General features: G+C 45.5%; 1 protein-coding gene across 1 annotated transcript; it reads left to right on the top strand.

Annotated features, from left to right (window-relative positions):
* The first annotated feature begins 4,149 nt into the window (after positions 1–4,149).
* LOC138568710 (aquaporin-11-like) lies at positions 4,150–4,896 on the top strand. Its single transcript, XM_069646492.1, has one exon. It carries the CDS (start codon positions 4,150–4,152, stop codon positions 4,894–4,896), a length of 747 nt encoding a protein of 248 aa, XP_069502593.1.
* Positions 4,897–24,784: the final 19,888 nt, after the last annotated feature.

Genomic DNA, 24,784 nt, shown 5'->3' with positions numbered 1-24,784 from the left:
TTGCCAGAGTAACATGGACATATGAGTAAAGACAGGCTATTCAGTCAAAAACGATTTTTACATATAAGATGCAAATCTATTTTTACAGTTAAAAGCACACATGTGCACATTCAAAATGCACACTATTTTTCACCTGAAATGCCTATGTTGCAAGAGACACATTTGAAAATTAATAACTAACCTTATTAATAACTAACCTGACTAATAAAACTTCATTTAACATAGCCCACTAATAAAAATGTGTCTCCACTGCAGAATTAGGCCTATTCTGAAAGTGAACTTTTAAACGCACATTCATTTTTTTTCTCTGCTGCTCTGTCCACATAACTACAGGAAGCAAAGAGCTTGAAGGAACAGGAAATCAGTTTGTTACAATTGCCACTGTAGAAGTGAGCCATTGTGTAGTGAGGGAGGAGATGACATGATTGATTCTGATTGGAGCAGTGTCATAGCAAGTATCATGCTAGAGGCTGTGATTAGAACTTTGCTGGAGAAGCTTGAGGGGAGGGGGAGAACAATCGAGATCTTGCAGAGCTGGGAGAAGGATCTGTTTCCTGGCTGGGGCATTCCTTCTGCAAAAGCTGAGGGTTCAAGGCAATAACCCCGGTTTGAGAACGGCAGACGCTTGTTCTCACTGGGGTTGATTTTCAAGGGAGCCAAATTCAGAAAGAGAATAGCCGGAGAAAACTCATGCTGAACAGATAAGGTAATTAGGGAAGCGAGTGGGAGCTGTGCGAAAGTGTGCGAAACTGTTCAGTCAGTGTATTCGAGGGAGTCTCAGTCTCTTATCAGCATATTTAATGTTACCAATTGAATATATTCTCGCAGCTCTCTTTTCATTTTATCACAAATAATGTTGTACCATTTCTGTAAAAAAAGTTAAACTGTGTTTAAAAGAAATTTCTATAATACAAAAATATTTGAAAACAGATAGCTAGTGTGTATTATTTCTCTCTTTCATTTTGCATGGGGAAAGGTTTAAACGTGGGTATATTTTTAAACAGTGCAATTGTCAGTTTAAAGCAGATGTGTGCATGATTCTATTCATTATGGACAGTTGTGAGTGACTGTTTGTAGCATAGCCTGTTGGAGGTACATGAGTCAACGGGAAGAGAGACTCTCTGGACATAGTTCCCTACCGTATATAAGGTAGTGGAAATTACCACAAAAATACCACAATAGCCCATGGTGGCACACAACACTAACACTGAAAATGTGGTATCCCTAAAATGTAGGCCTGAGGTCTCTCTAGTGATCAAGAACAATCTAGATAAAAAACAAGGGATGTTGGATATTGGGGCCACAAATAAACCAACCACTATACCAACCAACCACGCAAACTACCACGCATATCATCTAAATAGGTCTGAATTCTGAAATAATGCAATGTATTATTGTCATGTGTGACCCAATATGAATATAGAGAGTGATTATTGCTAAAGGTATTTTGGCAGTAAGAAAATACCGCAAAGCCCCAAATATCCACAAAATACCCTACAGGCATCAATGCGCTTTGTGGTTGGAAAGCAGGGACCAAAGTCCATGTGTGTGAGATTCTAAGAGTTAACCTTTAAGATGTGTATGTGCAATTTGCTGGTTAGGACTTTGGTGGGCTAGCTAGGATCCAGTAAGCAGCTGGTAGGTCAGGCATGTGAGAGGGTGCTGTTGATGGTTTAGGATAGAGTGCTAGTGCAGGAGACTCGATGTGTGCCCAGCTAGACTGAAATGTTTCATAGGCTGCCATTGTATAATAATGGCAGAGGTGTTGCGGTACGTCAGGGGGGTTTAAATTTGGATGGCTATGCGAGCTGCTAGGAAGGATTAACATTGCCATAGCTGCATTCTATAGTGCATGGATGGGTGGCTGTGTCCACAGACGTAGTGCCATTTATATAAACCTTAAACTCAGATGGAGTTCAGCTTCAATGTCATTTTCCTAGGTTCAACGCAATTGGTTGGTCTTGCCAGCTGTGCTCTACCTAGATTGAGAGTCTGAGCAGTGGGAAAGGGGTTCGATGGGATAGGGAGTGATGTATGATTGTCTAGGTTTGAGGATGGTGATGTACAATCATCTGTGGATGCCGGGTGGCCGAGTCTATCATGTTGTGCCACTGCAAATGCTGCGGCATCTGTGGAGGTTGAGGTGGATAGGTGTGTTGTTGCATTTGGGCCAGTGCTTATGTGTGCCTATCAACAGTATAGAGTGCACAAAGGTTTCAAGACGAGGAAGGAAAAAGCCTATTTCTGAGGGCCTTTCTGAATGCCAAGTGATTATCAAAGTTGGGGATGTGAAGGGGCAGAGAGTTTCAGATGATCAGAGCTTGGACAGAGAAGGGGAATCCCCCCAGTCAGGTGCAGTTGTAATGTTGGACAACAAAGATAAATTCTGTGCCGGATCTGAGTGTCCTTGAGGGGTGGTAGCGAGTGAGTTTGTCTTGGAGAAATTTTGTTCAAGTGTTGTAGATGGCAAGGTGTGTCTGCACATTGTCTGAAATTGCTATCAGTGAAGGTGCAGGAGTGATTTTACTTTCTCAGATGGATTCCACTATTATATTCAACATGCTACAAGTGGATCTAGTAGAAATCATTCCAAAGATGGGAAATGAAAATTTCACTGGCATGAGCAAGTCAAAAGTTGTACTGATATGGCCACACATGTTCTAATGTGCAAGGCACCTGCTTACCTACATCTGCACTGGCAAATCAATTAAGGTGTTTAACAAGTATGCTATTGCAGCAACCACAATGCTGTGCTCCTTGTACAGTGTGTAGCTGAGGAAGAGTTTACACAGACTTTAGGAAGTGTTCTACCATGTATTGCACTGAGGTGTGCAATATGAGAGGGTTTCACCTCTTCTATTTGGGAATCAGTGTGGCCTATGTCAGCTTATGATACACAGCAGCCTGCCATTTGCCTCCAGGACCAAGGCATGTATGGCACTGGTGTGATATGTCTATCAGTGATTACTCCTGTCCTGTCCTTCCTTTCCACCTCTAGGGCTACACCGCCCCTTGTCCTGACAGCACTAAGCCCACACATCCCCAGTTATCCCAAAACTCTGGAGAGTCTTTTCTCCCTCCTCTTATCAAACCAACTGTTCTGTGGCTGATTTCGGCAACACCATAACACATGCACGCAGCATAATGATTTACCTTCAATAGTACCTACAGCCTAATGCTTTTTAGGCAATATTTGTATGGAATAGTTCAGCAAAGTGCAGTTTGGAATCCTTTCATGGATGGGGAACCCCACCAACCCCTCTGCCCCGATTTATGGGGTTCACAGTCACTTGCCTGTGCTTAAGCATTTATGCCCCACAATTTTACGAAGTCACCAGCCGCCACTGGGCTGGGGTTTGGCAGAGTGAAGGTGGGGTTTTGATGGTAGTAGAGAGTGCTCCTAGTTTGTGAGAGAGAAACAGTGAAGGAGAACGTGTTTGTGAGAGTGAAGGTAGTAGTGAGGGAAGAGTAAGAGACATAAGTAGGAGAGGGAGGTTAGTAGGTAGACGGTGAGAGCGAGTGCTGGGATAGAGTAAGGATAGTACAGAGATGTACAGGAGAGGGATGCAAGGAGAAAGGCACAGGAGAAAAGTGATGGGTATGTGAAAATAGTAAGAGTGAGTCTAGTAGTTAGGTTGAGAGAGAGAGGGGTTAATAGGGAAGATGGAGCAGGGCCCCATACTCAGCGCAGAGTGAGCAAGGCAATATCTCCCTGGACAGGGAGCAGAGCAGAATATCCCTGAAAGGGCAAGGAACGCACCATATCTCTCAGTAGCATTCCAAACAGGAATGTGCATAGCAAAGTGAAGATGGTGAGAGTAGTAGAGCGTAGAGGGGTGAGATTAGAGGAGCTAGAAGTAGATATAGTGATAGTGTGGAACATAAGAGGCACAGGAGAGATAGACAGAAGATGAGTAAGTAAGGAGGGGAGGAGAGTGTGGATTCGGGTACAGTAGGAGAGGATGGATAGAGGAGTAGTAAGATCAGAGATGGAACGCGCTTGGCTCGCCTCATTTGAAAAATAAACAGCTAACCGAATCCCGGCCGCACTGGCAGCGTCCTTCGTCCAAATGGGGCGCCTTGTACCCTAGTCCAACTCCCGGGGCCTACTGCGCGTCCAGGCGGTAAGGCGTGGCCGCAGCTGCCACCATGTGCGTTCCACCGGTAGTCGAGGATGTCTCTACGACCGTGCTCATCATGTTTATTATAGTGCTATTGGGCGAAGGATTAAGGCGCTGCCTGCGTGATGTCATCCCCCAACAGCACCACTTCCTGGCTATGGTGGTCATCTTCACATGCAAACTTTGTTTACAGATGCTCGAATTGTGGGTTCTTTCTGATGCGGGCAAGCCAGGGTTGCCTGTCATGTTACCCCTAATCTATGCAACGATTATGATGCACTGCTGGTCTGCCACCTGTGTCCTTTGCAATCCCACCACAGCCATACAGCATTTGCTGACTAGCCAGACCGGCATAGGCAGGGCTTTAGAGAAGATCAGCTTCCAGCTGTTAGGCAGCTATCTGGCCTGGGTGGCCAGTATGCAGTTCCACAAGCTGGGGCTCACCAAGCTGCACACCGCGGCTGGGCCAGATCACACCAGCCACCTACAAACCAGCATCGAGGAGGGCCTAGCCGTGGAGCTGACCTGCGCCTTTGTCTACCACTCTGCCCTGAACTTGGTGCAGCAGAAAGACGCTCGCTATCGAGTGCACATCATTGGTGTGATCGTTGCCATACTGGTGGGAGCAGCTGGACAACTAACTGGGGCCAAGTTCAATCCAGCTTTGGCTTTCTCACTAAACTTTTTCTGCCAAGGAAGCAGCTTCACAGACAACGTGGTTGTATTTTTGGGTAGGACCTATTGCAGGAATGATTCTATCTGTGGGACTATTTGATCATCTCATTCTCGCTATAAAAAGGCTTAGGCGTGGACCTGTAGAACCCGAAAAGACTGAGTAATCACAAAGTACGGCATTTGAATCTGATGTGACATCAAGCTGAAAAAAAAACGATAACTATTGTCATATTTGCTGAAGATCCCTTTTATTTGGATAGCATTGTTTCTACTCACATCTCAACAATAAAACTTCATTTCATTTTAACCATACTGATTAAACACAAGACTGCAAACCTTTATTAAAGTAATTGGACCATAAAAAAAACAACAACAAAAAAAAAGGAGAGAGAGGCAGCAAATGAGCGAGAGTGTCAGGGATTTTGGTCACCTGCGACTTGACACGATGTGGAGATCAGGTGGTGAGCTGTGTCAGCGTCTATGCCAAAATAGGAAGTCTTGAAGAAATGGGCGATTGTCTCTAGACACCACCCTGCCTGTAATGTAATAGCACAGATTTGGTGATGTCTAGAATGAACCTCCAAATACAAGGAAAAAACCCCAACAAGGGGGAAAAACCTCAAAGATTTTGAAGGTTCCCCAAGGCAAGCAGCAGGTAGCATTAGAGGTCCCAGGGCGGAGATGACTGCCAGACTAGAGGATGGAGGCAGAATAGGCGATCACAGAGGTATTTATCAGGTTCCATTGGAAGAATGAACAGGCTGAAAGACAAGGGTAGGAAGGAGACAAGTATCTGTGATGGTGCAGTCAGGATCTGGGAGAAGGGAGTGAATGGAGAGAAGGGCTAAGGAGAAGCAATACCTTAATGTTGAGATGTGAAGTTAGGAGATCTCCGGGGACTAAAATACGCTGCATTGCAGGATCCGGTGCTGTAGCTGCGGCATCTGTTTGGTAATATGTGCCACCATGATAGATGAGGCACATAAACAAGCATACTACTCTTTACGGGCACGACCTTGGAGGCGGCAAGACTGGATGCAGGGCTTTTGATGCACACTAAGTGCGAAGGATGTTTCCATCTTTGCCACAATGACCAGTGGGGGGCACGGGAAACCGTGACAAACAGAATGGGCCAGGCTGTCTGTTATAGGCACAATATACATTGCTGTTTCGATTGAGAAGATCTGGTTAGTGTTAGGACATAGAACCTGCAGAGGAACCTGAGTGGGGCCAGATAGGTAAGGCCCTCACCTAAGATTGTTTTTTTTTATATATAGTAGAGGTTACTGATACCTAGCTTACCATATTGAGAGTCAAGCGTACCTGGGCTAGGGGGTGTTGAAGCCTAAGATAGATGAGAGATGTACATCCAATAGTGTGCCCTCTCTTCTTCAGCCCAGTGCATTCCATTAAAAAAATCTGCATATCTGAATATTGAACAATCTACACACCTTTAAGGAGTTTGAAAAAAAAAAGAAAAGCCTTGCATGTTCAAAGGAACTCTGTGAGTTATTAAGTCCAACTGTGACAGTATCAAATGATGAATGCTTAAAAGGTACTAAGGTACTCTTTATAAATAAATTAGAGTGTAGGATGTTCTAGTAAATGTCTTTGCCTATGCAGTATACTAAACCAGCCCTTTGACCTCATTTTCACATATCCTGTTCCAGCCTAGTGAAGGTGGTCCCAGACAAGTGTTATTGGAAGACACATGTCAACAAGGGAAAGTCCAATATCTACTAGAAATAAAAAAAGTGCCATGAAACAAAGAAAAGGAGGCAAGGACTCAGATCATTTGAACCCAACAAATATAGATAAAAGTGTGAAGTATATGTTAGCCTCTTATTTCCCGTGGCACTTACAACATACACAATCCACAACTCTGAATTCTAAATCTTCAAATAAAGAGCAAAGAGTGTCCCCAATCACAAGCATGTAAATGCCTCGTGTGATAAAAACAGGTTCTAAGATATTAACTACCTTTGTGGCTCCAATGCTCACCTTTGAAAATGTTATCCCATTCAGGGCAGAGGCATAGACAGAGTAGGGCCTGAGCGGGCAAGGCCCACCCTAAATCGGTAAATGCCCACTCAGTAGCGCTGTGCAGGCATTTACAGATGTTAACTTCACTGGGATGAGCCCAACGGCATTACATTTAGGCCACACTTGTTAGTGACACATTTGAATAGGGGGCTGGGACTTAAGAATATACATCTTTTGTCATATTGGAATACCCACTTGAAGCATTTAAGGTGATCCCGAGCCTACTGACTTGAAGAAAATAATACAAACAAGTAAAACAAGACTTTTGTGTCTGCTGATAAAACATACATCAAGTATTTTGGTAACTTCTGCTGTCATGCGAGGTAGTGCCATGGTGGCCACCGACACTTAAATTCATTTTTATTTAAAAAGACATATAACCAAAAAGAGTCTGTGGTTCCTACCTGTGGGGTGGTATTATGAGAAGGCACATCATTAACTTGGCATCAAAGGATCAAAATGAATGAATTGTGTGACGTAAGATGTAGGGTGGATTGATAAATTGCCCTGAAGAGGTTGTGATCAACCCAATGCATGTAACTCAACATTTTGAGGAATAACCTTTCTATAAGAACATTATTTACAATAATGTAAAGCAAATGCACACTTCATTTTTGCTACTTTGCAGTTTGGATGCTACTTTGAAAGCATCAATGAATTGTGGATTTCAAATAGGAAGAAAAGAGAAGACATTTTGCAAAACCATTAAAAGAGCATTGTTCATGGATGCCATTTTAAGATTGTTGAATGGTTTACCATATGAATTACTTGTTTTAATTAACTGGTTTGCTTTGGTATCATCCCCTTGCAGCGTGAGACAACATCATCAATAAAGGGCTAGAGCGCAGTGAACTTATTTACACGCATGTTCAATCGCTCTGTGTCTACCGTTAAAATATCCTCATATACGATGGCTTGATCCCAAGTGATGGTCCCACTTTGGATCCTGATGCCAGTGCTGGAGGCGATCTACTTTCAGATATCTCCTGTGTGTCCTGGCTGGTGGCTTGAAGGCCCGTTGTAGCAGCAGGGTTGAGAGGTGCATGGTGGTCTGGCAAGATCGGATCTGGGGTTGTTGCTCTGCCGGCCCACACCAGAGGGAGGCTGTGGTGGGACACCTGGCCTGGAACTGGTAAATATCTGCTAAGGAGGTGAATGGTAATCGAGGCGGCAGGTGAGTTGGCTGTGTTTTCCCTGCCCCTCCCTCCCTCTGCCCTCCTGCAGTGAAAGGAAGCTTCAGAGATGTCTTCCCCTTTATCTCATTGTTAGGCGGAAACCTGTGCAGTTCCCTCTGGGACCACTGCAAAAGATTTAGGACTACAGGCGTTGGCGGTGAACCCACTTGGTAGCAGTCTGCACCACACAGATTCACTTGGTAGCTGTGGCTGAGCAGTCAGACTTCTCTCAAGAAAAGTTGGTCAGTATGTGGAGTATACAATATAGGGCAATTCTTCGCAGCAAGACAAGTAAACACGAAACGAGGCTTAGTGTAAAGATAGTACGTTATTTATTTATAACACAGCATCTATGAAAAACACTAAAGCAAATCACGGCAAACAAATCAAACACAATTAATCTACGAAGTAGAAAACGATCAATCCCCCTAGCAAAATATTGACAACTCTAGGTTCTACCGGTACCACTTATTTTCAGACAGAGGTGTATACCTCAACCTAGATGACACTCGAATATTAGTTAGGACGGGAGAGAAAAAGATCGGCAGGTTATGAAATCAACACAGTTCAATCCTATGCGGATAAAATGCAAGGCAGGAAGGCAAGAACCACAATAGATCGTAAAGTTCAGAGGCCAGGCCCACTCGGAGAGAGGCAAGGCGCGATGTCCCAAAAAGTCTCTAGTGGAGATGCATTCAAGTCTTTATAGCAAATTGTTATCGGCAGATTGAACCAGTTCAGAACAAAGAATGAGCAAAGCTTGGAGGCGACCCAGCGGAACGGAGAGGATTAAGACACCTCACTCGAACCGAACGAAAGGGAAGCCAGGCGGACACGGTACCTTGTTGTGGAGGGCAGCTCCGGCGGGGGCAGTTGTTCCTGGTGGTGGATGCACGTCGGGTCTTGGCCAAGAGTAGAGATGATCTTGTCGTCGAAGGAAAGTGAAGTCGGGTGCACCACCAGGGAAGAGACCAGCCGCGGAGTGCTCCGTCATAAGGCACCACCTTTTGGTCGCGGTACAGGGGTAGTGGCTATCCGGTTGCCGAGGTGCTCTGCACGGGCAATTCGACCACTGCGTCCTGAGGCGAATAAAAAGCAAAGGGGACTGGTTGTTCCCACCAGTCAGGGGAAGAGACTCTCCGGCAGGGAGATCTCCTCTGTCGTTGGGAAGTGGTGAGTCGGTTCCGCAGGGCTCCACCGGAGGTGTCGTCGTGCAGGTCGGCTCAGCGTTACCCTCGTCGGATTCTTAGGTCCTGTGGCGACTTATGAAGATCCAGTCCCAAAAGCCCTGCTTTTATGCAGAAGACCCCCATTCATTCAGCCTAGCTGTCAATCAACACATGCTAAGTGGTGAGCGGGAAGGCTCACCACCTGGGCCAATCACTCCAGAGTGCGACCTGAGTTGGCAAGGCAACTCGGTCCAGGGTGCCTAAACCCCCTCCCACACCCCTGAGGTAACCCAGACAGAATGGCACCACTTTGGAGGGTCTCTGTACAGAGGCCCGCCAAAAGTGGAACAAAGGGCTCAACCTTTGGTTTAGGAGTCACAGAGACGAACACAGACGCCATTTTACAAACCGAGTTCTGGCAGAAGATACCATCCGATAAACTTATTTATGATAAGTAGATCGGTGGTACGTTAGAGATTAACGAGAAAAAGTATCAATCTCCAACAATGGGACGAATCCCATAGGGTTATGTTCGGGATCGAACATAACAAGTAGTTTCCACTGCCACCAGCCAAAACTCGACGAGGGGGGACGGGACAGTGCCACCTCGAGTAACAGATCCAGGAGTAATCGAATTACCCCTACTAGTACGTCCACAATAAGATGGTTGGTACTAGTTCTGTTAGTAAATTTAGGTCTAGTAAAGCCAATGGTGACTTTACATGCCCGGGGAGACAGTAGTCAGTCCCCGGGTATGGAGTCTATGGTGGGGGACCCGCTAGGGCGCCCCCGTGTTACGACACGTAGGGTGCGGTGTAACACACATAGAAAAACATATGAGACCCTATGGAGTAAAAGACCCCATAGCCCATCAAACACATTGACATTTCAAAGGAATTACACACATACATGTCCAAGAGTGGGAGAAAAGAGTCTCACTCTTGGCAGGATGGAAAAAAACAAACTCCAGAAATCCAGCAAAGCTGCTGGGGGACTCACTAGGTTAGGAAATTCAGCCTAAACAGAGAATTCTCCCTAACACTCATTCCCAACCCCGAGCTGGCCTGCTACTGGCTCCATTACTGGATGATGTGAGAGAGGGTGTGGAGTGCACTCGTGTTTCCAATGATTAGTCAATTATCAATTCAAATGATTAATTAGTGGTAAACTGGCTTAAAGGTGCTCCCAGTTGGTGAAGTGCTACCTTTACCTAATAGATACTGGAACGGATGGTTCCTCGAAAATCAATGGGGGACAGACTGGGACACACAATTGGCAAAACGTTTTTTGCGAGTAGTCATAAAATTTCAATCACTCAATCATAATTCTTATTTCAAAAATAAAGATTTTTTTATCAGAACTTAAACAAATCAGTATATATTTCTATACATATTAAATAACCACGTATATACAATACATAAACATTCAATTCATGTTCATTTCACAATGTCAGATCAGATTTAAATCACACAGTCCCTTTCTCATGTATATTGATTTCGTATGTGCCAAGATATTACAAGTACATTTATAATCATGTCATTTAATCCAAATATCTTGATAGGGATAGATTCTTGCTGACTCCGGTTGAACCTAGTGTAGTGTTTCCTATCCTAAACTATGTGTTTCGGGCAGTCCTTGCCCTTCTTCAGGTTTAGAAATTGATTTTTTCAGCTTTGGTTTCTAGAAAAATGAAAAATATTCTCTAAGTTACTGATATGCGTGTAGGGAAACTCCATAATTACTGCTATACTAAATTCTCTGGTGGTCTAAGTTACTAACCTGTCAATCGGGATCAGCGCAGCGGCCCCAAAGTCTCAAGGGGTCAGACGTGTTCACAAAGCTGTACGAAAGATTAATAATGTCACATAATTAACATGTCTGACCCTTTGAGACTTTGTGGCCGCCGCCGCTCTCTATCAATAATACTGGATCAACTGATGCCAGTCGACCTGCACCTCTCGCTTCTGCGCATCTGGGACGACACTGGCTCCCTCAGATATGACAATCATCTTCTATCAAACGCTTTAATTATTACAAACCATGATATTGCAATGTCACGGGGCACCGTTGATACACTGTCGAAATGGGAGTGTGATATTGACCACTGCATGTAGCTGGAAGCAGTATTTAAATCACGTGGCTGCCCCCAAAAACATGTTAAAATACGGAACAAATGGACGTCCTCAGCTAGAGCTGAAGGGAAACGACTCGTAACTGGAGTTTTGTTATGGATATAATCTGCTTCTTTGTGAATGCTGATTTGCTTCTTCATTATGCCACTGCTTGTTGTTTCTTTGGATTATTTGATTTTAGTTGCAGATATTCCTTTCATTGTTTTGTATGCTTCTTCTTTTGTTTTCTTAAAGCAATTACACGAATTGTATACAAAACTAAAAGGGTAGACGAGGGTTTGGGCTGTCTATAGACAGCCGTGATTTTATGGGCTGTCTGCTCCAGTTCATATTTTATTCAATGTATGTTTGAAACACATGCCATTAATTGACCGCACCTTTCTCACAGCATGGAACCTAAACTTAAAAATTCAAGTTGTTTGAGGAGACATTTTGTGGGGTTCTTACTTCCTAACTTTGTATATCTCCAAACTATTTGCTGACTTGTATGTCTTTTGTTCCCTGTCTTTTGTGATCCTAGGGTATTTTACTGATGTCTGCCTGTCACTGCAATCCTTTTTCTGTTGTGCCACTGATAAGACATACAGGGTTGAGGTACTTTTCTAGAAGTCCTTTTTTGTCCCAGTGTGATTGTATCACCGAGCAAGTGTGTGTGGAGCAAGCTTGTGGCAACTGGGTTTAGGTTTGGCTCCAAAAAGGTTGTAATTAATTTCACTGCATCAATAGCCCATTCATTATGCATCACAAATGCATCTACATGGTAGCGTTTGGGATACTAATATTTTTTTTAGCCTTGCTCCTAGCCATTTGATTTTGGTAATTCCTTTATCTGTGTACACCATGAGGCATAGCCAAAATGGCAGTATTTTATGTGAGCTAAGCCAGACTACACCAGCTAAAACTGGTGTAGTCTGGTTCAAAGTACTTTAGACTGCCCAATGTACATTAAGAGCCGATTCATGGAATATTTGCCCGGTACATAGTGAATTTGCACTGCTGAAAAGTGACTTTGCACTGCAGACATAAGCCCTGATTCATGTAACTGTGCAAAGTGTATTTTTGCTGTGCAAGGTCTGGGCAAAGTCATTTTGTACTACAAAAATGACTATGCGCTGACTTCGCCTGGACTTTGCACTGCAAAAATACACTTTGAACGGTTTCCATGAATCAGGGTTTGTGTCGGCAGTGCAAAGTCACTTTTCAGCAGTACAAATTCCCTTTAAACCAGGCAAATATTCCATGAATCAGGCCCTAAGTGTGAGAGTGCCCGTATGTATTACAGTTTTTAAGGCCAGCCTGATTGGATGGTCACCAAACCATTTGGGTTCTTCCTGGAGTTACATGGGTGGGGATCCTAAGGCAGGCTCCCGAGTGTATTTGTTATCTGTGTTCGACCCTGTGCATTCCTAGGATTTCTGGTGACTGCTGTGAATGTAGGCTGCTGATGAGGACCCTGACTTGGACATAATGACTGGGCAATGGCTTCCGTGTCCTGTGCTTCCTGCTGGTGGAATCCCAGAAAGGGCTAATCCTTTCCTTCTTGCCATCCTCGTGGCTACTTTTGACTGACTGTCCTTCCTGGAGTATTCCTCTCCCGCAGTTACTGGACCCCTGGTATCATGTTTGTGGCCCAGCTTGCCCAATATGGCAGTCTCTACGTGTGTTACAGGATTGAACATCTAATTGGTTTACTGCTTCTCCACCACAGCACTATTGTGGGACATGTTGGTCCCCTCCAGCTATTGCCTCTGGCTGGATGTACAGTCCTGCTCTCTCAGCTGACCTCTGGCCATTATTGTGTCTGCAGGGCTCCTGTTGCTGTCTTCGCTGCTGCAATGTTATTCATCTTGTGAGAAATCTCCCCTTGTGTCTTCTCTGTTGAGCTTTCCTCATCTGGGTCCTTTCTTGTTTGTGGGTTAGAGGGAAATGTACTCAGAGCCACCAAAATACACTAGCCATAAGTATACCCAACATCTTAACTCACCTGTGCACCTTCCATCAAAATTGGAACAGCCAGCACTGCGAATACTTGTCTGAGGAATCTGTCCAGATTCCATAATTGTTACCATTTGCCGTTTGTACCATAATTCTTCATTGTCTGGAGTGGGAATTGTGTATCCTCTGCAATTGGTATTGTCCAAAAATAATGCAAATGCTGAATGCCTGTTTTTTGCACGTTCGGCATAGCAGAAAATGTTAAAGCCCCAAATGCCGAACCAGTTGAGCAGGGATTTCAGGGGTGTCTGGCGCTCCCTGAGTTCGGCATTATGGGCTTCGGGGGTTATGGGGATGTCCCCCACATATATAAATGTGAAGCAGGGGACAAATGAAGAAAAGCTAGAATTACACAATGCAAACAAGTCGGCTTTGCGATTATTTTGTAACTCGAGCTTTTGTGATTTGCTTTTTTAATGTAGATCCCTGAAATCAACTCTTTCTGGCCTGCTGATCATTGAACATTGGGCTGTAACTTCTCTTTGAGGGTCCCTTGGGCTCCCCTCCTGGCTGGCTAACACATTTGTTGCATCTGTATGGTAAAATCAGAACTTCCTCAGCTTTTCCTCATAACTGCGGCAGGCATATGGGATTTATCCTGCTGATTTTTATGGGAGAATCTTTGGAATCTTCAGAAACTCTTGACAAGTGATTTAAACAGTTACTCATATGAAATTTGACATTTCTCCAGGTCTCCCTTGGGTTCCTGGCGCTTATACAAAATAACACATAGCTTAAGGCTGTGTGAAATAACGTGGGTCCGTACACCAGGTAAGTGTATCATCAGCTTTATTGTCCAGTCCTGTACACTACTAAGAACCACACGGGATGGTAGGGAAGACACAGACACCAAGTATAGAAGGAGGGAAGACACTGGGATCCCCACACCCATCCAGCACTCTCAGCTCTCAACTGTTAACAGTTCCTCTAAGAGTCCCCGTGCCATCAGACACAAACCTTCCACTGCAGACTGTGACATCACCACACCTAAGCAGACCACTACACTGTGCCATTTATTTATTCTACATTGTAGTCTAATCAATCACTGTACTTCACACAGTAGTTCGCACAGTCCTTTAGTAACTCATGGTGATATAGTAAACACTTATTGTTGTGTGTGAACGTGCACCTATTCAGGCACAATTCTGTATTGATTATGATTGTACTGTTGTCTGTTGGCCTCCTAGACATTTTTCATGCGTTACCATTTTCCTCAATCCTTTACTAGGAATATATAGGCCTAGTACTTACCTGTTAGGTTAGACGTCTATATCGTTTTTTTGGTGTTGGCACTTTTTGGTGGTGTAAGCCACCAAATGTCGGCAAAAAATTGTTACGGAAGAAGGGGATTCCAAGAAGCAGTCTGTGTAGTTGTCATGACAACTGGAAATGCTTTGGCATGCAATGACCAATGCACACAGTAATCAAATGTGTTGTACTACATGGATGTAATCCAATCATGGATTGTTTAAGGTATTTTCTACCAATCAGGAAGACTGTCACACGTCACGTGTCTGTGTGACTTTCTCCGAGCAGCGGAGTGATCTGTTGTGGAGACGGAAACTGAGGCAGGCCTCCCTTCTCTCTGCCTCTGTATTAGGAATGCAAAGCTACCCCACCCCTGACACCTCCTCCTCGGTCGCAGAGGAACCGTCCTGCTTTGATTATCCCAAAACGTTTGTGGGGTTGTAGAAATATTTTTTTTTGTTGCTAAGGTCTTCCCTGAATTAGCGCCCTGCCGCCACATGCCATGGATAAAGGAAAGACCTGTGCATGATGTGAGGGCTGGGCGGCAGTGATGAACAAGTCGCAACTTGACTGCTGTGGCTGGGGGGCAGTGATGACCAAGTTGCAATTTGACTGCTGTGGCTGGGCGGCAGTGATGACCAAGTCGTAACTTGACTGCTGCACTTGGAGAGGCCATGGGGAAGGCATGCACAGCGGCGGGAGCGAACAGGCATCCTCTGTTTACCTTCGGATGCCCCACAACATTAACTTTCTTCATGCCTGCTCACGGCCTGTGAAGGCAGAGCTTCTGCGTGAAAATCTCAGGCAGAGAAGGTGACACATGGAATGTCCTGCTCTTCTCCTGGGACAGGCGCCAATCACACCTTCTATATGCTTTCACCTTTGGCTTTCTCTGCAACTCACTTAATTGTTTTAAATCGCAAGATAAAAGATACCATAACATTTGGTTGGCCACACGAGTTAACCAGGGACATCATTTAGGGGTTGCCAGGGGTCGCAACTGTGACCCCTGAAGTCTCCATGGCTACCCTCTGGCCTCCCTTGCTACCCCCTTTTTTAAATTAGGCTCCTGGGCTGTGGCCAGTAGCATGTGGCTCTTTGTTTCTCGAGTACCAACACAGGCTGGCTGATATTCTTTGTATATATGTTCTACATGAAGCACTGAAGCATAAGTGCTATATAATAACACATCATTATCGTTTGGCTTTGGACGTCTGCTTGGATTCACAGTAATTTGGTAATATGGGCCTATACACACTGATATTAACGATACATATGGTGATCCATTCTTGTAGGCAATGTATATCACTTTACAGTGATAGCGTTACCATATTTTTCATAGTGTACTTAGAAACAATGCTATGTGATGCCGCTTCCTGTTTTTCAAGGGGTGAAAGGTTGCATTCCACGCTTTCCGTGATGTCACTTTGGGGTGGGGTCAGATGGAATCACTTCCTGTGATGCCCTCAGAGGTCAAGGGTCATGTGATGTCACTTCTGCTAACCCAGGCATTTTGGTGAAATGACATCCCTGGAGTTAACCATGTTGGTTTCCTTCGCTTTCCACATGACATCAGATCGCCTAGGCTGTTTCTTTAAAAGATCCGACATGGTTGTCAACAAGAGGTCACTTAGGCTGTCAGCAGTTTGGGATGCTCAATCCTATTTCCATTTGTTTTGTCTGCCATCTAAGGCTCAAATTGTTAATACAATTGCTCGGGGTGTTTTGTATTTTCAATAGTGCATTGAAACAAGGGGGTTTCAACAAAACATCAAAATATTGAAATTTCCTACAAAAGAGTGTAATATAATACGTTTATAAAGATGTGCAAGTTTGTAGTGATGATCTTTTCTTTGATCGGGAAAATGGATTTAAAGCTGTAAAGATGTGCAGGAGGAAAGAGTGTGCTACCACACGTCTGTGTGCAAAGAGCGTGTTTGAACGTGTCTCTTTCATGGGATGTAAATCCAGTGCATCCATGACGTGTACCACCCGCATATGCTCTGCTCGGCTTCTTAAGCTCACAGTGCTACTAAAACTGGCAGACTGTGAAGTTCCAAATGCTTGCAAATAGAGACCATACATGGGGAACTTGTTTTAAAAGACGTGTTCATTTGTGCACTACGAGCAGTTCTCTTTAATAGTTAGCTTCGGATGGGAGAAAACAAATGTATGTCAATATCAACTCTTTACACCTACCTCAATCCAGGAGCAGCTGTCATCTGATTACCATTATCAACAAGCATTCAGAAAGCCAATAGGTTTGGCTAAAGTATACTCATTAAAAAAGGGCCTTCAATGGAAAAGGGAGCGCCAATGGACAGACGGTTGGTGAGGAAGAATGGTAGAATATATTTGGTAATCTATTTCTCACTTAATACATCATTGCCATCGGTCCTTACTGCCGAAAGCTCTACACCTCCCAGACAGAAACCAAAACTAAGTTTTCTAAAATGTAATTTTACCTCACCCTTATAACAAGGCACTAGACAAACCGCAGGAATTAGTGGGGGTGAGGGGGGGGTGTGGGGGGATTCTGAGAAGGATGTTCTAGGAAAAATGAAAATGATTAATGTACATAATCTGCCATTATTGACTGTACTTCATGAAGTGCATACATTCTGGTTATCGATGTCCCATAATGTTGAATGAAGGTGTAGGCTCTAATCCATGTGGCAGCAGTGCAAATCATTCCTATGGGCCTCTGCCCAAGTTCCATTCCCTGCTAAATCAGCTTGCATGAGGGAGGTTTTGGGGCACATCCAATGCGAAATAGGTATTAGGTGTGGCAAAAAAGGATTTTGCAGCTCTAAGTAGCTGCAGGCGTTTGTTACAAATAATTAAGTGACTTAGACATGCATAATTTTTCCTGATGTGCTAAAGTTTGCATTTTTAGTTGCACATTACATCTGTTAATTAATTACAGTGATACACAACTTTGACCGCTTACTCAAAATTAAGTTTACGAGAGTCGGCTCAAAACACCAGCTTGTGGTGTAACATCTTGGTGATATGACCACCACCTTTGAAACAATAGCCGGTCTTGGTTTCTATTGGCGTGGAGGCGGATGGGGGCAACAGTCAAAATAGATGGGAGACGTCAAGGTCCTTGTAGCCTAGAAAGGCCTAGTTAACTAGATACCCAGAGGTATCTGGGGCTGGTTTTGAGCCCCCCAGGACAACATCAGCCACGCTAACACACTGTATGACATTATCTTTGTCGGTATATATAAAGGAGTATTAAGACACATCCAGAAGATTTTAAAGCACAATGGGTTATGTATAGTCAAACAAGTTAATTTTGTTGCAAACTGTTTTGGCAGCCTCTATCAATAGCTTCCGCTGTTGCTCTATTTCCCTTCCCATTCCAATGCACACCTGCAATCCCTATTGCATCTTCATTCTCCTTTAAAACTTTGCACTCCCCTCCTTGCACCCGGGTGCCTACAAACACAAAATGCAAAGAAGAACTGCATACGCCAAAACTATTGGCATTGTCAATGCTTGTCTTTAAATGTTGGTGGAATAAAGAACCTAACCCATTACAGTGTTTTCTTAAATACTTTAAATATATATCTGAAAAATAACAGTGGAATACGAGTAGCACTATGCACATCAATGATAGTTACATGTTCCAACTGCGCTCCACAAATAGTATATGCATTAGCATATTCAGTACGTTACATCTATATGTATATAATGGCGGCGAGCACTATGCGTAAACAATTTATTGATGACAACACATTGTTGTTACTGTCAGTATATGCTATTATCAGTAATTTGCTGATTAGGATACGTTTCAGTACTGACACACTATACTATGTGGAAGCACAGATCCAATATAATGTTATAACACACTAACCCGTTCCATAATGGCCGACACGGTTGGGACATAGACAGTAAGAGCAGTCCCCTTTCTGTTGTTATTAGCTAGTCACATGGGGTATTTTAACCCACAGCAATGTTTCGGTCACTTGTTGTGAACAAGTGGACGGAAGCCCGCGAAACGCGTTAACCCCTTCTAGAATGTGCCAGGCACTTTGGGAGAACCACTATGTGTGTGGCTTTTGACACTATTTTGCCATGAAAATGTGCGAGGATTTTATGCAATTAAAATAAAGTGGAAGATTTTTGTAACTTGGTTTCCTGAATTTCTGTTTGGACCGAGGAGTGCTCCTCCAACGACTGTTGATATAACAGTATAAAGATATATATATATATATATATATATATATATATATATATATATATATATATATATATATATATATATATATATATAGTGCTAGTACTTATTTGACGGTATCATTTTAACGTAATAGACTACCAAACAAATGTATTTATATTTGTTCAATGTATTATGTGTGGTGTAATTTGAAATGTTTGTGCATTAACTGTACTTTGGTGTCAGGCCATCACTTCCAAAGAGCAAAGTCTGACTACTCTTCTACATTACACAATGAGAGTGTTAGTCTAACTAGGTGAACACGATACTCCTGCTCCTACTGCGGATGGATCTCTTCACACTCCCTAGAACAAGTCATAATAAAGCACATCACATATTTGTATATTTAGTGATGTTAGGCGTTCGTAAATTAAGATGTCTAAAATGGCAATGCGTTTCTGCTACTTCTACATGCATGGCGCAGAGCATGCAGATTGTTAGAGACTGCCTCTTTCAAGTACAGCAACTGCATTTTTGGTTTTGGTGAATTTTTATGGCCAAACCTGCCAAAACCATTGTTATAAAAGAGAGAGAGAGAGAATAAAATGAGGTTCTGAGCCGAGACTATCTGGTTGACATAGCAACCTGCAATGCCACGGCAGGAAATGGCCATCTCTCTAAAATTTCTTTCTTTTCAAACTCCTCCACCTTACTACCCATTGAGGAGCTTCCTACCCAGAGTTACTCAAATCAGCTGCTTCATAAGAAGCAAGTTGGACTGGCTTTCCATTTTCCAGTTGCAAAGTGATTTGCCGTAATGTACTGAATACTTTTGAAATCCAGAGTATACGAGCCAAAAATGTCGTGGGTATTAAATTCTGTAGGCATTGTAAGGTAAATGGGGTTACTAAATCACTAAAGTATGTGTTACTGATTCGTCCAAAACTGTTGAAAAAAAGAATTGACTATTTCTCAATGTTTGTAAATGATATTACCAGAGTGAACAGAGACAATCTCTGGCACGAGATGCTTCATGGTAATTCTATGGTTTTGAAAATACTTGTCAACGAATATCTGAGAGTCTTATGTGATCTAGTATGAACATACCAATATCCTTGATTAAGTATTGTAATGTTTTGGTTAGAAAACCTCTTAAAAGTCCATGTATGAGATGTTCTGGCTTTATAATAATTATTGGAATGTATTGATAAAATTAATTATTTGGAAGTGGTATTCCAAGTATTTTATGTGAAAAGTTGAGAACGTACGATTGTTATTGATTTTTACTTCAGTGTATTTTAAGTTTGGTATAATTTTGTAAATATTTAAATAAACCAAAAACAATTAAGAAAAAAAAAAGATTTGCCTTATTGGGGTATTTTGGGATATGTTGCATACAATTGAGCAATTTTGGGCTACTTTCAGCAGCAATCTTTACTACCACCCATCCAATGTCCGCTCAAACTGACCCCACCCCCACTCTCTACACTCACACACCCCACTCCCACTCTCTCTACCCCCAACCACCTCACTCCATTACATCTGCTTTTTGGGTTATGTTTGTGCTATTTTGTGCTACATTTGACAATTTCCCCTGTTGCTACTTTATTGATCATGTTCCCTGCCCCAAATCAATTACCACCACGTAGCCCTCTCACCCCCACTCTCTCCAAACACACCCACTCAGCCACCCATCCCCTCTCTCTCTACCCCACCGACCTTACCCCCACTCTCCCTATTCCCCACCCTACTCTCACTTTTAATACATCAATCCACCCTAGTCCCATTCTAAAAAAAAACATCCGATACCCACACTACCACCACTCTCTCAACCCCACCCCCTACCCACCCTACCCTCACTTGTTTAACCCTGTCTGCCCACCCCTATCAACTCTACCCCCTCTCTACACCCCACCTACCCTACACCCACTCGCTAGATCCCCACCCACCTGGCCAACCCCCACTCTTCCTACCCCTACCCACCTACCCTACCCCCACCAACCTACCCTATCCTCACTCTCTCTACCGACCCCAAATCACTCTACCCCCAACCACCAACCCTATCTCCACTCTCTCTCTAGACCCACCCACCCTACCCCCACCCACACAATCCCCACTCGGTTGTAGGTCAAAGGATCAACAACCAAAGAATCGAATGGTCAAAGGGTCGACACCAAAGGACCGAAAACAAAAGGATCGAAATTTTATTTTTATGTTTTACATTTTTTTTTGTTTTTTGGAGTGGTCCCCCCCAACCCCCGTTTTTTGTGGGAAAAAACACTTTTTTTCCATAAAAGAAAACCCCCCCAAAAAATGTAATTTTAAAAAAACAAAAATGATCTTTTTGTTTTCGGTCTTATGGTGTCGATCCTCTCACCAATCGACCCTTTGTAGTCGACCCTTTGACCGGACACCTCCCCACTCTACCTATACCCACCCACCCTACTCTAACTTTCTCTACTTCCACTGATCCACCCTACTCCCAGTGTCTCTACCCCCACCCACCCTGCCCTAGCCCCACTCTCTCTATCCCCAAACCATCACTCTCTCTAACAACACCCTGCCACCATACCCCCACTCTCTCAACCCCACCCACACACCCTACCCCACTCTCTCTATTCCATCTAACCAACCTACCCCCACCTTCTCTTCCCTCACCCATCCACTCTCTCTCTACAATAATACTGACCCACCCTAACTCTATCTACCCCAACCACCCACCCTAGCCCTACTCTCTCTAGCCCCACACACCCTATTGCCACTCTCTCCAACCATCCACCCACCCTACCCCCACTCTCTCTACCCCACCCACGCTACTCCTACTAGGTCTATGTCTACTTTCTCTACCCTCCCACAAAGACTCTACCCCACACAACCACTCAAGCCCCACTCACCAACCCTATGCCCACTCTTTCGACCCCATATATCCCAAGCTACCCCTACTCTCAACCATCACCCACCCACCCTAGCCCCATTCTCTCAACCCCTACCCCAGACCTACCCTACCCCCGCTCCCTCAACCCCACCCCTACCTACCCTACCCTCACTTTTTCTACCCTGACTGCCCATCCCTATCCACTCTTCCCCCGCTCTCTATATTTCCAAACACCCACCTGCCCACCCAGCCAATCCCCACTCTCTCTACCCTTACCCACCTACCCTACCCCCATTCTCTCTACCCACACCCACCTACCCTACCCCCACTCTCTCTACTGATCCCAATCTCTCTACCCCAACCACCCACCCTACTTCCACTCTCTCTAGTCCCACCTACCCTACCCCCATTCTCTCCATGCACACCCACACAATCCCCACTCGATCTACCCTCACCCACCAACCCTATCCTATCCTTCTCTACTTCCCCTGAGCCATTCTACTTCCACTCTCTCTAAGCCCCACCCACCCTACCCACACTATCTCTACCCCATCCCACCCTACCCTACCCCACTCTCTCTACCCCTAACTACCCACCATATCCTCACTCTCTCTACCCCCCACACACCCTACCCCACCCTCTCTATCCCACCTACCCACCCTACCCCCACTCTCTCTACCCCACCCGTCCTACCCCCACACTCTCTCTACAATAATATTGGGCCACCCTAACTCTCTCTACCCCCAACCACCCACCCTAGCCCTACTGTCTCTAGCCCCACCCTCACCTCTCTCTCCAACCATCCACAAACCCTACCCCCACTCTCTTTACACCCACCCACACTACTCCTACTAGGTCTACATCTACTCTCTCTACCCCACCCACCCACTCTACTCCCACACCCCGGCCCTATCCCCACTCACCCACTCAACCCTCACTCACCCATCCTACCCCCACTCTCTCTATTCCCTCCCACCCTCCCCACACTTTCTCGACCCCCACCCATCACAAGCCACCCCTACTGTCTCCGCACCTGCCCTACCACCACTCTCTCTACCACCACACTCTCTACCCCTACCAGCCCTATCTCCACCCACCATACCATCCCCAACTCTCGCTACCCCCCCAAAAGACCATCCCCAACTCTCGCTACCCCCCCACCATACCCTCACTTTCTCTACCCCAGTAACCCACCCTACAAACACTCTCTGCAATAATACACCCACCCAAACCCCACTCTCTCATACCACCCACCCACCCTACCCCCATTCACCCACTTGACACCCACTCGCCCACCCTACCCCCACTCTCTCTATCCCCACCCACCCTTCCCACACTCTCTCGACCCCCACTTATCCCAAGCTACCCCCACTCTCTCTACCACCACACTCTCTACCCCTAACAGCCCTAGGCCCACCCACCCAACCTACCCAAACTCTCACTCCCCCCACCTATCCAACCCCACTCGCTCTACTCCTTCCCACCCACCCTACCATCACTCTCTCTACTCCAACCCAGCCATCCTACCCTTCTCTCTCTACCACCACCCACCCAACCTGTTCCCATCTCTCTCTCTACCCACACCCTACCCCCACGCTCTCTCTACCCTCACCGTCCACTGTACCCCCAGTCACTCTACCCCACCCACCAACCCTACACCCACTCTCTCTAACCCACCCTCTCTACCTCTACTCTGTCTACCCCACACACCCTACCCCCACTCTCTCTATCCCCACCCATGCACCTGACCCCCACACTCTCTACCCCAAATCCCACCGACCCTACCCCCACTCGCTGTACCCCTTCCCATCCACCCTACCATCACTCTCTCTACCCCAACCCAACCACCCTACCCCTCTCACTCTACCACCACCCACCAACCCCTACCACCACTCTCTCTCTCTACCCACACCCTACCACCACTCTCTCTACCCTCACCCACCCACTGTACCCCCACTCACTCTACCCCACCCAGCAACCCTACACCCACTATCTCTACCCCCACCATCCTACCCTACCTCCACTTTCTCTACCCCACCCACCAGCCCTATCCCCACTTTCTATATCCCATCCACCCACAATATTACACACCAACCAAAAAACCCTACTCCACTCTCTCTACCCCACCCACCCTCTATCCCACTCACCCTGCCTACCCCCACTCACCCACTCTATCCCAACTCCCCCACCCTACCACTACTCGTGCTATCCCCACCCATCCCACCCACACTCTCTCTACCCCCTTCTATCCTAAACTACCCATACTCTCTCTGCACCACCCACTCTACCCCACTCTCTCTACCACCACTTTCTACCCCTAACTGTCCTTCCCTACACACCCACCCACCATACCTACATTCTCTCGACCCCATCAGCCCATCCCACCCCACTTTCTCTCTACAATAATACCCACAGATCATACCGCCACTCTCTCTACCAACACCCACCCACACTACCACCACCCGCTCTACCCTAACTACCCCACCCCACTCTCTCTACACCCACCCACTCTACCCCCACTCACCCACTCTACCCCCACTCACCCATCCTTCCCACACTTACCCACCTTTCCCCACTCTATCCACACCCATGCACCCAGCCCCCACTCTCTCTACTCCTACCCATCCAAACTACCACCACTCTCTCTACCCCTAACCACCCACCCTACCTCCACTCTCTCTCTCTAAATGCACACACCCATCCTACCCCCACTCTCTCCAACCACACCCACCAACCCTGCACCCACTCTCTCTCCCACCACCCACCCACCCTTCCCCACTCTTTCTAACTCACCCACCCTACTCACACTCTCGCTACCCTGACCAACCAACCCTACCCCCACTCTCTCTATCCCCATCCACTATATCCCCACTCTCTATACCCTCACCCACCAACCCTACCCCCACTCTCTCTACCTGTTCCCATCGACTCTACCCCACTCACCCACCCTACCCCCACTCTCTCTAGCCTCACCCATGCACCTGACCCCCCCTCTCTCTAACCCAAATCCCACCCATCCTACCACCACTCTCTCTACCTCTACCCACTCACCCCACCCTCACTCTCTCCACCCCGACCCACCCACCCTACTTCCTCTCTCTCAACCCCCACCCTCCCCAAATCTCTTGCTCCCCTCTTATCCTTCCCCTCCCACTCTCTCTTTACTTCTTTCCCTCTCACTCGCAC

The sequence above is a fragment of the Ambystoma mexicanum genome, chromosome 2q, assembly GCF_040938575.1.
Source record: "Ambystoma mexicanum isolate Mex_15411 chromosome 2q, UKY_AmexF1_1, whole genome shotgun sequence".
NCBI lineage: Eukaryota > Metazoa > Chordata > Amphibia > Caudata > Ambystomatidae > Ambystoma > Ambystoma mexicanum.
Note: the sequence above shows the minus strand (reverse complement) of the source record. Positions and strands in the feature narration are given on the sequence as shown.

Excerpts from the sequence above, each read along its gene's own strand:
- LOC138568710 (XM_069646492.1), top strand. The coding sequence starts at position 4,150 with ATGTGCGTTCCACCGGTAGTCGAGGATGTCTCTACGACCGTGCTCATC.